Source organism: Marmota marmota, unplaced genomic scaffold (assembly GCF_001458135.2).
Source record: "Marmota marmota marmota unplaced genomic scaffold, marMar, whole genome shotgun sequence".
Lineage (NCBI taxonomy): Eukaryota > Metazoa > Chordata > Mammalia > Rodentia > Sciuridae > Marmota > Marmota marmota.
The window spans coordinates 31,510,338-31,526,352 of NW_025999990.1; the positions used below are offsets into that span (position 1 = coordinate 31,510,338).

General features: G+C 33.9%; 1 protein-coding gene across 6 annotated transcripts in view; it reads left to right on the top strand.

Annotated features, from left to right (window-relative positions):
• Positions 1–16,015, top strand: part of Nol4 (nucleolar protein 4) — a 302,493-nt gene that overhangs the window by 70,301 nt on the left and 216,177 nt on the right. For 4 of the 6 annotated variants that reach the window (XM_015482245.2, XM_015482246.2, XM_015482247.2 and 1 more), the window contains exon 2: positions 1,968–2,117. In XM_015482245.2, the coding sequence (XP_015337731.1) occupies positions 1,968–2,117 (150 nt within the window). Of the gene's footprint in view, positions 1–1,967; positions 2,118–3,084; positions 3,148–16,015 lie in introns of those variants that run through there. The other 2 variants (XM_048806380.1, XM_048806376.1) reach the window with 2 other exon arrangements.

The window sequence follows — 16,015 nt, forward strand, 5'->3', positions numbered from 1 at the left end:
TTTTTTTTTTTTTTTTTTTTTTTTTTTTTGATTCTCTGGATTGAACTCAGGAGCACTCGACCACTGAGCCATGTCCCCAGCCCTCTTTTGTATTTTATTTAGAGACAAGGTCTCACTGAGTTGCTTAGTGCCTTACTTTTGCTGTGGCCGATTTTGAACTCGAGATCCTCCTGCCTCAGCCTCCTGAGCTGCTGGGATTACGGGCATGCGCCACCATGCCCAACAGTTTTATTGATGGAAAAAGTTAGAATTTGGGTCTCTGGCCTAAAAAAAAATCTCTCTGAAAATACAGGCCAGGAAGAGGCATCTGGAATCATGCTTTCCTGGACACTGCCCTCTAAGCTCTAGCAATTTTCCAGGCTGGACACTGGCATGCTTCATGCAGCTTCTCTGGACTCCCAGAATCTACTGGTCTTGTTTCACAAGGCAGTGAGGTAATATCCAGGGGGCCCAGTTATAAAAGAGAGACCTCAAGATGTCACAGAAGAGATGTGGAAAGTCTGAAACCAAATCATGAACTATATGCATCTGAGATAATTTGTGAAGGGAATACTAAAGAGTGAACAGAGGTGAGAGGCCTGGCTGTTTGGCTTAACATGCAATTTCATATATCTAGTTATTGCAATGTGCTTCTTTAGTCACTGCTACCTACAAGGCCTAATGCAATTAAGAAACAGGGCCCGGGAGGGAAGAGGGAAGAGGGAAGGAAAGAAAGAAAGAGAAAAATCAAATCAACAGAAAGCAGAAAGTGCTTCATGGTTCGCTTTCAGTTTTGCAGTAAATTCAGCCTGCTGGGGTTACTTTTGAAAGAGACTCTTGCCATTTGGCTATATAGTGTGTAATGATTTTACTTACTGGCTTGTGCTGTTTATCAGTATGAATGGATGCATAGTGTTACTTCAGGTTAGTGTGTGTGTGTGTGTGTGTGTGTGAGAGAGAGAGAGAGAGAGAGAGAGAGTGTTTTGAGGGAGAGAGGGACTTCACAAGTAGGAAGCCCTTTCATTCTGTAAGCATGTAAGATTAGCCTTTTTCATTATCTCCATCCTAACTTCTAATTCTTCTCTATCATCTGTGTGAACTCTTGGATCTAGACTGTACTTCCCATTGCCATGACTTGCCCTGATTCAACTTCTTCCTGATGTCAAATTATATTTCTTCCAAGAAGCTACCTTAGCAGGTGATGTCTTCATCCTCTGAACTCCTATAGTAGTTTGTTTATATTTAAGTAGTCATAAAAATGACAAGGTCCACCGTTTACTGAGTCTTCAGTATATGCTAAACGTTGGGTTACATCCCTTACATACATTATTTCATTTAATTTTTACGATGATTCTGTGAAGTGGGCTCCACTATCATCATTTGGCATCCGTGAAAACAAAATTTAAAGAAATTAAGTGATTTGAAGTTTAAGTAATCAAGATCCACAGTTCACACATAGGTGATTTCTAGGACTCACAGAATTAACTTTTAACACCTTGTCCTTGAGGTTAACCTTGATAATATATGTATTTCCTTTTCTGGATTAGATGATGTTTGAGGAAAGAGACTCAGTATTATCTCTTTAATTTTTCTAATTACAACTCCCAGGACTCAGTAACTCAAACATTGGTTTAATGAATCAAGCCATATCCAGAATGAAATTATTGCAATAAAAATTACTAGGCATTAAAATGTATTTTAAAATAGCATTAAAAACTTATACTGATGATTACAAATAAAAACCCAAAAGATGGAAATTGTGGATAGGCATGATTTACATAATATTAAGTATGCCTTTCTTCCATTTCTTACAGTCCTGTATGTAAGTAATGCATAAAATGGTAGGATATTCATTTATGAATTTTTCAAGTTTTCTATGTAGATGATTCATTTCAGAGTATCAAAATATTTTGTCTTAATCAATTTCATGTGTTAAATGCAAATGACTATACTGATCTTGTGGGGTTTTTGTTTTGTTTTGTTTCTAGGATGGAGTTGGCGTAGATGAGAAGCTGTCTTTGCGGCGAGTAGCTGTGGTTGAAGATTTCTTTGATATTATCTATTCGATGCATGTGGAAACAGGGCCAAATGGAGAACAAATTCGAAAACATGCTGGACAGAAGAGAACTTACAAAGCAGTAAGTAAAAAAAAAGAAGAAGAAAAGAAAGGAGGAAAGCATGCATTTTGAAATTTGTTATTATGTTTGCTTAATAAATTTGAAATAATTATAAATATTCTACAACATAAATTAGACCATATCATGGTTACACCCAGCACTTAAGATTATAATTATTACTGATTCTGTTTTGGTCATATTTTTACAAGTCAATTGCATATAATTTAAACCTGTCTCTAGAATTCTCATATTGTTTTATTTTAAATATATATGTAAATATATACACAAATATTTATAAAGTATGGTAGTTCCTGTCAAATGCCACAAATGGGAAGATATATTTGTATTACAAATTGTGTATCATATTATGTGAATTATAGGACTGCTGCCTTTACTGTTTTAACATTTCTTCCCATAAAGTCCTATTAATATATTTGAATATTTCTTATTTTACCCTTGTAGTTTATGGACAAAAAATCCTATGTACTTTCTTATGTCCCCTTATATTAAATACATTTGTCCTGAAGGATATGTATTTCTTAATTTTCCAGAATGAACTATTTTAAAATATGGGTCTTTTCATAAGTCTAATGCCCTTTAGAACATTTTTAAATGGAAAAAATAATGTTTTAATTGTAAAGTATTTGAAAAGGAGATTTAATTAACTGTTGTATATTGAAATGTATTTGTTGTCAAATGGAGTTATATATTATTTTTAAAGTTTATAATTATACCTACAATTTTATCTAGACATTTTAATCTAGCTTCTTATTTAATTAAAAACTTTGTGAAATCATGTTTCTGGAGATATTTCAACTTTTCTAGCAAAATTGAACAGTAAATTATTCTTTTCCAATATGAGCAAAGTGTACATTAGAAGTACTTTATCAGCAAACAAATTAATATCCTCTTTTTGAATTCTTATTGAACTCTGCTTTTGGCTACCTTTATATTAACTGTTTTCAGCTATATTGATACACAATATCAGTCTGGATCCATTTTTTTTTCAGATACAGAAAAATGTGTGAAATGCTCAAAGTTTCAAATACAGGTACATATGTTTGAAAATTAGCTACTGAGCATAAGAAATAGCTTCTTTTTCCATAACTATTTTTTGCTATATTGCCAGGGTCATATTGAATCTTTGTAGTTGCATAATAACCCCTAATACATGTTGTATTTATTCCTCCTTTTCTATGGTTTTGTTTCTTGGCTGTTTCCAAATTGCATGGTTTGTGGGCAGGCACAACTGTAAGTTTCCTTACATAATTCTGCCACATAAACTTTCTTTTGACTTATACATCCAAGGAGACCTTCTTAGTTCTTATCATGACTAATGATAATGACCTAGCTTCTTGAGATATTTTTATGTAGACTAATATTACTGAGCACACTCATTTTGCCTGTCTCCTAAGCCAGAGTTGTTCCTCTGGACAGTAATAGGGAAAAGATTACATATTGATCTACTAATATCACTAACTGTGCACTCTTCTGATAATACATTTTCATGAAACAGATACCTGAACTTGGTAAGACTCTGTGAGATAGGAATGTGTAAGTTCAGTTTTAAATGAAATAAAAAATTAGCAAAAATAAAATCCTGAACAATATACAAGTAACTTCATCATTAGTAGAGTGGCAGCCATATCTGTTTAGGTGCCAAAAGCAATTTAAAATAATTTAATCTTTAAAATGAATTCATTAGAGACCTTTAATTAAATTGGAAGCATGAGTCAATACCTCATACCTAAAGCCTCACCCTGTACTTTCTTAAATGAATGTAGAATCTGGTCCATTGTCATTATGCCTGCCATACACCTGCTGACTACTTTGAATAAATCTGCAAGTGTGTTTCCAACACATACACTTTGTATTAACATTATTAAGATGTTTTCTGCCTTTTGGGTTGGAATGCCATCTTTGAAAGCAAAAGCAGTACCTGAAATATCATCCAACCTCTCTTGAGAATGTTCTATTTGAAGATCCTTCTTTCCCAAGTTTATTTATTTTTTATTTCCATATTTAAAGATTTATCACCTTGTCCTAATAGCAGGAAGTTTCTTTTGGCCTAAACTTTTTTTTTCTGCTGGTATATCTCAATTAAATTCTAATTAGGGAACATTTCCATTTTATGGAGTAATAATTTATTGTAGGAAAAAAAAGAGAATTGCTACAGAGCCAGCAAAACTGTGCACATGACTCAACAGTGAATTGAGTCTAATGTAAAAAATTAATATAAATGTTCAATTAATGGGGCATAAAACTAAAACACAATTTGAAATGGAATGGTTCAGTGCTATTAGAGCCATAGCCTGTTGGGTCAGAGTTTAGCTCTCAACAGTAATGCTGGAATTGGCTAGTCATTGGTAGGCTTAGCTATATAACCTATTGCAATTATAATGGTTCCCATTCAGTTTAGGATTTTTTCCTTAGTTCTAACACATTGGCTCATATAGCATGCATGATTATGTTTATTGACCTTCTTTTTCTTCCTTTTCCTACATGGCCAAGAAACCATACTTATACAACTAATCATTAAAGCGTTTCATATTGTCTTAACAATATTATCAATAGATTTAGTGGTCATTTTATTTACTTTGCCTTTTTTGCAAATCTTCTTTCTATGTTTTCACTCTGCAGGAATTGATGGTCTTTTAATATTGGATTAACTTTTGAATGCTATTTGGTTTTCCTATCTGCAGTATATCATTCCTTGAAATATCTAGGTATTATACAACTTACAAATTATTGCAAAATCTGGCCTGAACTTTAGATAAAATTGGAGGGTATATGTTCTATTATTCACGAGCTCTAGAAAAATCCACATAAAATGACACATTTTAGGAATATGTAAAGGCTATCATAATTATTTTTAATTATTGAATTCTAGTGTTTTGTAGATTTTTTTGTCTGAATTTGTATCTGTGTTCTAGAAACTGATAGTAGTGCAGAGTGTGTTTCCTGTAATATATTTAACTATGGTTAATTCATTGTTATCTATATTAGTAGAATGGAGAAGAGATGTGGACCATCACTTATTATGTTTGAATTTAAAATACATCACTGTTCCAAAATGAACAGCAGGTGTGTTTAGCAATTTGGACAGTGACTTAAGAATTAATGATGTAGTATCATAAAATTAATTCAGGATTTTGTCTTGTCTTCCAGTTCCTAACTCTTCTCAACTTCTGCCTGAACTCCACCTTCAGTGAACACATCACTGTTCTTGAGCTATCTTTTATTACTTGTATTTAATCAGAGGTGAAGCACAGCTGCCCTTTCAGGGTCAAATTAAAGGATTAAGTTTAAAAACTCTTTCTTGCTACATGTAAAATAAGTTTAACTGGTGGAAATCCAAGAACTAAGGGGAAAGTCAGCCGTATCAATAGAGAGAACAGTCTGCATATACATGTGTACACACACATACACAATTTGCAGTGTGATATCATAAACTTACATGTATTACTCATATATATATATAGCTGCCAATAATTACATTTATTTAATTCAGAGTGGAGAGCATATGCTATAGCTAAAAGAAAATAGGCTGGCAGCCAGATAAACATAGCTTTAAATTTCAAATCTAGCACTCATTTCCTATCTGTGCCACTTTCGGCAAATTATTTACTTTTTGCCTTTAGGAGAGGATAATGATATACATGATGTGGTGAAATGAATGTGTTAATATGCATAAAGTGCTTGGCATATGGTGAACTTGCTGCTGATATTATTTCTCCTCCTCTATTTAATTACTACTCGAGTTCCAGGTAGACTTCTATCATAGAGATCATAGCTTTCTTGCCAGATGAAGTTTACAAGAATTTCAATTATTTTATTTACTTTTCTCAAAGTTTAAGTCTTTTAAATTAATTCACAAGTTTTCAGATTTTGGAAGTTAACATTTTTAATTAAATTGTTTTTTTTTTTTGAAAATTGTCAATTTAATTTTATGAAAAGCATCTCTTTAAAGAGTTTGCTCTCAACATAAAGGGAATATTCCTTCCCAGAAATACACTGTAAAAAAATTTTCAATTTCTTTAGTCATACTCCAAAAATTAATAGGGAAAATTTTTATTATATTCAGAACACTCAACCTTAAAACTTTAGTTCATATTATTTTTGTCTTGTTCACTTAATAAACACCTATTGGTTCAGCATCTTGATACTGCGAAATAGGATGTTTTTTTAAGAGAGAGAGACAGAGAGATAATTTTTTAATATTTATCTTTTAGTTTTCGGAGGACACAACATCTTTGTTTGTATGTGGTGCTGAGGATCGAACCCTGGCCGCATGCATGCCAGGCGAGCGCGCTACCGCTTGAGCCACATCCCCAGCCCTGAATAGGATGTTTTAATTTACGTTAGATTCTACTAGCTTGTTATATAAAACATACCAAAATTCTTATCAACTAATGATGAAACCAGTAAGCCAAATTTACAGCCACTGTGGTTGAAAAAATAGCACTAGACTAAAATTTAAGAGTTCTGAATAATTATTTAATCTCTTTTTTGGCTTAGGTCACAGTTTTCTCATATATGAAATAAAGGAGCTATATTTCAGTTTTCAGCAGTGTCCCATGGAATTAAAGCAGTGATAATAGTATGCATGGGGCATTACTGTCCGTAGGGACAAAAGAAAAAGAGTCGTCAAAGTGAGCAAATTGGTCATCACAAGAAATGCTAAAATATGGGGAATTCGTCCAGGTCTTATCAAAACAGATTGGCTATTAAGCATAGCACAGAGATTGAAGATTTTTGTTCCATTATTATCTAGAGAGCTATAATAATGATAATCACAGTAATAAAAATGATCTGTTGTCATTTGCCTTCATATTTCTATGATTTTAAAATAGTAACTAAAGAAAGAAGACCATAAAAGTCATAATCAAATGACAGCATATTTTTTTACTCCTCTGTATTTTTGCAAAATAAGTGTGTGGCAACCTACCCAAATTATCAGTGGGCAGCTCCTTCAACCTTTAAGCTGCAGTGCAGCAGGTGTGACAGACGTACAAGATTCAGTTGCATTTGCTCTTGACCTGAATATGATGATGCTACAGATCCTTTCTGATTATTTAATGTTTTTCTTCTGTAACTTTGTTGTAAACATAGATGATGATGATGGGAACATCAGTGTTGCTGGTCTATAATCCTACAGTCTGAGACAAGGTTTTATAGAGTTTTTTGGATCTTTCACTGTTGAATTACACCGTTATCTACAGACTTCTGTGGTTGTTGCCAGGAAGACTTGGGTCCCCAACATATTTCCCTTCCTATCACAGTGACTCAAGCCTTACTCTTAGAGTATATTTGGGTGTGAGCATTGTCCCATACATCTTTATATAAAATTCAGATATCCTTGGGCAAGAGAAAACAGAGAATAAATTAGGCTGTTAGAAATCGACACTTTATATCGTCACATTTCTTCTGTCTCTCACCTCTAGCTGAGTTAAGAGTGATTCAACATAGAAATGTGAGACATGGTATAGATAAATCTACTGACCTGCCAAGTATCAGAAGATCTGCTGATTTTTAAAAAAGTCCTAGTGTGGCATCACTAGGACTTTTGATGGTTAGAAGTTGAGAACTGTACCATCAAAATGAGGATGAAAAGTCTCGATAATCTACTTTGGAAATCTTCATTTTCAAAAAAGTAAAAGAAATATTTTTAAAAAGATTAGAGCATTTTATTTAGAAATAAAGAGAAAATATTAGTTAAAAATCCACAAAATTAAATGCTTTTCAGAAAAAGCACTATTAGGCATGGTTAACTAATAGAATATAAAATACTGTGTGTTTGAGCCCCTTCTTCTTTCCTTTTAGTATTTTGAATTCCTCCCTCTCCTGTCATAGATCCAAGTGTAAGGACAGCCTGTTTCTGAAGCACAGGGGTGAAGAAAATATTTTCTGAGGTTCAGAACTTCATGTCTGTAGGCCACCTGTAAGCTTCTTTGTTGAAATGTAAAAAGAAAATCAAAGCAAACTAATACAACAAATATAGGTCCCTGCCTTTTTATATAGAGGACATTATTTATTTCATTTCATTGTTACAAACCTAAGTGCTAGAAGTAGACAACCACTGTGGGTATCTAACAGAGACAGGGACATACTTACAGAGAGCTATCCCAAATTCAAACATTTTTTTAATTTGGTAAAGATTCTTCATTATTGAACTAATTAGTGATTGACACCATTATATAATAAATGAGTGATCTGAAATGCATTTTATAGCTAGTTTTTCTTGGATAGTTTCTCAATAAAATATTATTCAATTGTAGATATTTTACAGGAAATTTTTTGAAGTTATAGCCAGTTACTCCTTGCTGTGAACAAAAGACCTGACAAGAACACCTGAAAGGAGGGAAGGATTGTCTCATGGCTTTAGAGGTTTAGTTTATGGTCAATGGAGTCCATTGCTCTGGGCCTCAGTGAGGCAGAACATCCTGGCGGAAGAAAACAGCTCAGGACATGCTGTCAGGAAGCAGAGAGAGGGCTTTGCTCACCAGGACTAAATATTAACCCCAAAGACATATCCCAGTGACCTCTCTCCTCCAGTCACACCTTACCTGCCTATAATGACCACCCAGTTAATTCATATCAGTTGATTAATCCACTGATTATGTTATAATTTATAATCTGATCTTTTCTCCTTTGAACATTCTTTCATTGTCTGACATGGGAGGTTTTGAAGGAAACCATATATCCAACTTGTAACAGTTATTTTCTTTCTTTCTTTTTTTAATGCCTAGAGTAGACTTTTTAAAATTTTTATCATCCTTCACAGTGGGAAAACCTGTTTCTCAAACTGCTTTCAAGCACAACTTAGTGAAAGTCCTGGTTCATAGTAGATGCTCAATAAATAACTTGTTGAAAGAATGAACTGCTTTTGTCTCTGTGAAATCTTTGCCTTTTTGACTCCAACTAAATAGTATAAATATGTTACCAAAAGCAGTAATAAGAAATAAGTTCAGAGCTGTGGCCCATGGCTGTAAACACTATACAATGCACAATTCAAATTTGCAACAAATAATGACCCTGGATTTATTCAAATTTGGAGGCTCTGTATGAAGTTAATAAATAAGTAAATAAAAATATGTACACACACAGAGATATACATACATATATATACACACAAATATACATAATATATTTTAAGCACAGGGAAAACTGTTTTTCCTGTTTGATTTTAAGGGAAATTTTGATGCATCATTAAATAATGGCATTACCTTTGAGCTAGGATATAAACACATTACTCACTTTACCACACATTCATTTATTTATGTCAGTTACACAGAGACGCACATGTATATGCACACACATACACACACACACAAGCACAGGTTTTATGTAGGTAATTTCTAAATGTTGAAAAGTTATTCAATTTATATGTAGTACTAATAATGCTAAATTTCATTTTTATGTTACAACAGCATTACTCTCTGTGTATAACTAACAATATTATCTAAACTACTGATTTTTGTAAAATATCTCAGATGGAAAAAGCTAAAAAAAATCAGTGGCATGGTAACTAAAGTTATTAAATAGCAATCGTAAACAGAAGAATAGTGTGGTTCACTGCCACTTTTCATGATTGATTTGCTTTTCATATAGTTGGAGTTGACCCAGGTAGTCAGGGTAGTAGTGCAAATCCTGTATATTCAGAAGCTGTCTTCTTATTAGTGGAGGCAATCAAAAGATGTAAGAGCTCATCCAAACCAGATTATCATGAACTAATAGTCCATGCACTTTCATCAATAATTTCCTTATTAATGAATATTGTCCCAGCAAATATTTCTGAAAAGGGAATTAACCTTTGGGAGAAACTTCATTAACTCTTTATGTCAGCCTAGGAAATTGCTACTTCAGTGCACCCTAGTGGTGAAAGTTAGATAATGCAGCTTTAAAAGTACTCAACAATTAATACCAGGAGGTGATGATTCTCATTCACATCTAGAGGCTTGTTTTCCTGGGTACTATGATGGTATAATAAATAGTCTCCCGAATTTCCTAAATCGTATGCATATGTGCACACATAGGAATAGTAGTAGGAAGGGGACATAGGAATCGGAAACTAAAGTGAGGTTGTAGAAAGTGAATGGTACCAGCTTTAATGTCACCTAGATCTATGTTTAAATCCTGATAGGACAATTTCTATGTGTTTCATTTTGGAATATTAATACCTTTTAGGGGGCTTGGGTTGTATATCAGTGGTAGAGCACTTGCCGAGCATGTGTGAGGCACTGGGCTTGATTCTCAGCAGCACATATAAATAAATAAAATAAAGGTCCATCAACAACTAAAAATAATTTTTAAAAATACTTTTTAGGGCCATTTTGAAGATCATAAATAACATGCAAAGGTTTTTAACTTAAAAATTGCCTCATATGCTGTAGTTTATATTTAGCTTTATAGAGAATTTTTAAATATATGGAGTTGTCTGTTGGGTAACAGACATTATAGATTGTTTTTTTATAGAATTCAAATATATAATAAAAAAATCCACTTTTTTTTAATGGGTCAACTGTGCTCCTCGGTGACCTGTAGACATCACATATTCATGTCTTCATTTGTGACTTTCTCAGAACCAAACATATTACTCACTGGCTTCATAAGCAGCAGTTTTAGTCATTTCACGATTGAAAAAAAAAAGAAACTGTATTTTAGCTATTTTTATGCATTTATCTTTACTACTTCTCATCCTGCTTTTTGCCTTCAGTTTTCTGGGAATTTTTCATCACAGCCAGCATATCCCACATCTGTATTTGATCATGGCTCTTCTCCTTAAGCCATAGTAATTGGAAAAGTTGACTGCTGAACAAAACTGAGATCTTGTTGTTGTTGCCACTTCTGAGAATTTAGAATTCTGAATTCTTCTCCCCTAAGCCCCACATCATGTAAATATGATATCCTTTTTCAGATATATCAATTAGTTGTATAATTATCACTATAGTCTAAATCAAGATTTCCCAAGAGGGCATCATAGGGTTCAGGGACAGACAGGTGGTATTTCTTCAGATACTGCAAGGCCACTTCATATCTCTAACCTTTGAGGATTAAATTCCAGCAATACAATCATCAACTATTGTGATAACCAAAAAATATCTCTGGTCTCTATTTGCCGAATTTCACCACCAATGATGAGATATTTTCTCAAGGAAACTCTGGGGCAAGTTCTATACTTAGTATTTCCAAAAAATATGCTTTCCTTATTGGTCAGTTTATTGAGCAATTCAAGAATTCAGACAATGAATTCTGCATCCATGATGCCTTACCATCTCACAGACAGCCCCTGGCTTGCGTAAGTATATGAAGACTATAAAACTTTAACTAAACTCTTTACAGAGTTAAATCTAAATTTCTTCCTTTTTTCCACCATTCTACTAAATGGCTAATTTTTGCCTGCTTTGAGTGTCTGCAGCAATTATTTCTTAGCTATGTGCTCAAAAAAAAAAATATTGGCTCTCCACAGATTAGCAGTGTATAATAAAAGTAAACTAACAGAGACAGTTGCAACACGAGGCTTGAATGTGCCAATCAACACTGGATTAAGAGGGTGACCTGCTTGTCTTGTCCTTCTCCCCTAAGCCCCAACAGAAACATGAATGTATCATGGTAAACATACTCTTCTTGAAAAACCCAGAGAAATAGGTTTCTATATTTTATGGGCATAATTGTATATATTAATGTAGTTCTTCATGTTGCTAGTAATTCTATAAATATTTGCTTTGCTGAGTCATTTTATTTACATGTAATATTTAGGGATTCTTCCTATTTTACTAGTAGGAAACATGTATGAAGGAAAATCTTTTCCAGTGCCCATCTGCTCATTTTTTTTCATCTAATATAAGAATTCTCTGTAATGACAATCTGTTCCTTAGAAGCCAAATAGTCTATCATGAGAAGTGACTCCAAAATAGAACCCACAGCTTTTGTGATACACCTCCAGTTAATATGACTCTTTTTTGGTATTGTCACATTAAATTAATTGATGACTCCTTTATTATTGTAAAATAAATCTCAAAATTAAAGATGGTCATTGTTATAAAAAGGTTAAAGAAATCTCTTTCTTGAGAAGCAGTATGTCTAAATTTGAAGCATAATTAATGAAACAAAAATATATTTTCAGTAAAAGTTAATTATGATTTAACTTCTCTGCCTACAGTTTGATTTACTAACGTGTATTGATGTGGGTGGGACCAGACTCATCTGATGCTGCTCTAGGATGCTGCTACCTCTGTGTTTCCTCCTCTAGGTTCTTTGCAGCATGCAGTGAATTTTTGTGCTTTTCCCCAAGCTGTGCCTTTGCCTTCTGTTCTGCACTTGTACCATTTCCCTGTCTCTGGAGGAGACAGCTTTCCTGCCCTTTCACCACATTCCCCTCTCATCTCTTTCACTCTACATTTGAAACATTTGCCTCAAATCTTCAAATTGCTTTGAGCTGTCTGAAAAAAAACTGACCTGAACTGTCTAAAAATATCCCTGTCTGCTTTCGACTTTCTTTGGATTTGCCAACTTTCATTTTAAATTTGACCACAGACCAACCATCTTCTCTGGGCACCACACAGAAATCTTTGGATAGATAGAACTCGTTCCTCTACTTTAGACCTGTGGTTTTTCATTTTATATCATTGCCCATTAGTGGGATGTGAAGTCCGTTCAGTGGTCCATGATCTCTTATTGATTTAAAAAAAAAATAAAATCAAGAAGAGACTAGAAATTAAAAATCAGTTTTACTTTATGAGTATAGGCATGTGCTAGTTTACAATGGAAATTGTATTCTTGTTCTATTGGTCTAAAAAGTTGGAAAACATTGCTTGAGACTGGCACTGAGATCTGAAATTGCCTGCACTGTCCAAAAATTACTACCATTTTCCTAGCTCTCATTTCTTCTCTTGCCAAACTCTGAGATGTTCCTGACCTAACAGTTCCAAATTTAAAATTAACTTTAGACACAAACTTGTATTGTCCTTCGTCGTAGATAAATATACTAGTTAAGGTGACCAAATTTAACAAACACAATATAGGATGTCAGTTATAGTTGAATTTCAGAAAAAAAACACAATGATTTTTAGTATAACTTGACCTAAATATTGTATGATTATTTGGAGTTTCAAATTTAATTGGGTGCCTTATGTTTTATCTAGCCATCTTAATTTGATATAAAAATCAACTCTAGGTATTCCTGACTGGAATATGGATGAATGAGTAGAAAGATTGAACATGGAAAACAATCTAGAGAAAAGGTAAGGGAAAGAAGAAATTGACAGCGATATGAACTCAAAATAACATTCTGCAGTAAGGAGTAAAATTGGTAGTGCTGTAGTATCGATAGGAACCCAGTCAAAATGTCAGCATCTCCACCGGCATAGGAGTGGCGAGTTTGGGGTTGATAGGCAAATCTAGCAGCACTCTGGTTTTGGTTTTAGAAATATCATTAAGGCACAGGAATTCTGTGCCTTACTTAGAGATCAGATAGGCATAACTCTTCCTGAAAGAATTCTGAAGCAAATTTTTGAGGAACATAGTGAATGCAAATTGGATGGGCAGGCCAGTATTTCTGGCTTTTTTGTCTAATTGGTTATTGTTATTTATGAACTGTTCACCTAAGAATTTTTGAGTCCTCAGCAAAGGATTTTTCACAATTTATTGTTCTAAACTAGTCAAATAATTACCAATATGTGATTATAATAATTTGATATATCCAGGCACATCAGTGCTTAGAAGCATATCCAGCAGTATTGAGGGATGATTGCATTCGGGTGTTTGTTGAATGAATAAATGTTTAGTTGAGCAAGATTGTTCCTATACACCTTGGCAATTTAATTATTTCCTCTGTAGAAGTACTCTGCTCACCTTTTTGTATGCATGGAATTGTTAAAAACAACCCACATAAGTAAAATCACAAGTCATTGGCTGGGCGTTTCAATTTTGTAACATGTCTAGAAAAATACCAAAGCCATGGCTGTGTATCCGATATCATTTCAACTTCCACTCTGGGACAATGTTATGAGCTTTTGTTTGTTTAAACCCTAGATCCCTTTCTTTTTTCTTTCTTTTTTGTACTGAAGATTGAACCCAGGAGCACTTATCCACTGAGCTACATTCTCAGCCCTTTTTTAATTTTTTAATTTAGAGACAGAATCTCGCTGAGTTGTGTAGGGCCTCCCTAAGATGCTGAGTCTGGCTTTGAATTTGCAATACTCCTGCCTCAGCCTCCCAAGCCTCTGGGAGGCCCTAAATCCCTTTCTTGAAATGTATGCAAAGATGCACAATATGTACTACAGATAAAGGGAGTGGGACCCATGAACTGGAGATGTTGCCCAGAGTATTGGTTTGACCATTTCAGATAGAGTTTTTTCTGGATTATGATATACCATGACTCATGAGTCAGCACATATAGGTCCTTTAATAACATTTTGATTGATAGGCTCTTTTCAATTCTATTTTTAATTTTATTCATTTTTAAAATATAAAATTTTCTATAACTGTGTTATCCAACATAACACACACTGTAGATGATTTGTGATAGAAATTTTCTCAAATGAAGATAAGCAGGTTTTACTCGGTGATTGTTTGTAATTTATTCTTTATCCGTAAAGACTAGGGTTTCACAGGAGAAAATGTCAGAAGTATGATTCCCAAAGGCAAATTCTTCTGTAAGTGTAGTTTGTGATATTTGACAAAAGCTATGATTATCATGTTTTTATTCCAATAAAATAAAGGTATTATTTTTATTATCTATGTTCATTTTAAAAACAAAGGTAGAGTGATGAAAAACAATTGATGTAATGATTTTATGTTCAATTTTGTTTTTGCTGTAAAGCTCAGTATCTAAAAAGGAACACACTCTACCAAAGCATCAAGTGACTTTTTCAAATGAATGATACTCGTTTCTTTATGTATTTTTGGGACTGAATATTAAACCTAGGACACTTTATCATTGAGATAAATCCCCAGTCTTTTTTTTTTTTTTAGAGACAGGGTCTTGCTAAGTTGCTGAGACTGGCCTCAAACTTGCTATCCTCCTACCACAGCCTCCTGAGTCACTTAAATTGCAGATGTGAACCACTGTGCCTGACTCAAAGGCATGCTCTTTAGAAACATTGATCTCGCTGCCCCCACCCCACTCCACATAGTGCACTGAGGTCAAAATGGTGTGATTTTGTTTGCTAAATATTTTGGTTAGCTTAGTTTTGTTTGGTTGCTTTATAAAGCGATTGATACTACTCATATTTCACCAATGTCATGGAATGCCTTTATTTCAGCTCCTGAATTAGTTTCAAATATTAGGACAAATTGGCTTCTCTGCTGGAGAATTTCTCTTAACAATAAGAAATCTTGTTCCTTTAGAAATAGCTATTTACATTCCTGTCATACATTCCATGGAAAGTGGAAATCCTGTGTATTTAGTTTCCTGCTCATTATAATAGACACTAAGACATCATTTTAGCCCTAGTTCTTCTGCCTGTTCTGGAACAGGACAGATGGCCTGTTAATTTCTTCCAGGTGGAGCTTTGAAATGTTACTGTTGGTCTGACAAGTTTCTTGTGGAACTTATAACCTGAGAGAAGGCATAGAGTGTTTGGCTGCCCCTTCTATTCAGAAGGATCACCTCAAACAGTATGGTGCCTTCTATACTTTTAAAGATCTTCATACCAGGGAATGTCATAAACATTTTAGAATAATTATAATTAACTTATGTTGTAAGGTTAATATCTTAACTCTTTATGGATGAAACCACCTCTATTTTTTTAAAAGATAATTATTACCAGGAGCTGTTATAAAGCCTAGAGATAGGTTCAAGGGGTAGTCTCTGAAACCAAGTTATCAGATGTGAGTTCTGTCTTGCACTTGATTGGCAAAAATACACAAAGCCTCTTGAAGCTCAGTTTTCTCATCTGTCAAACACATACCATAAT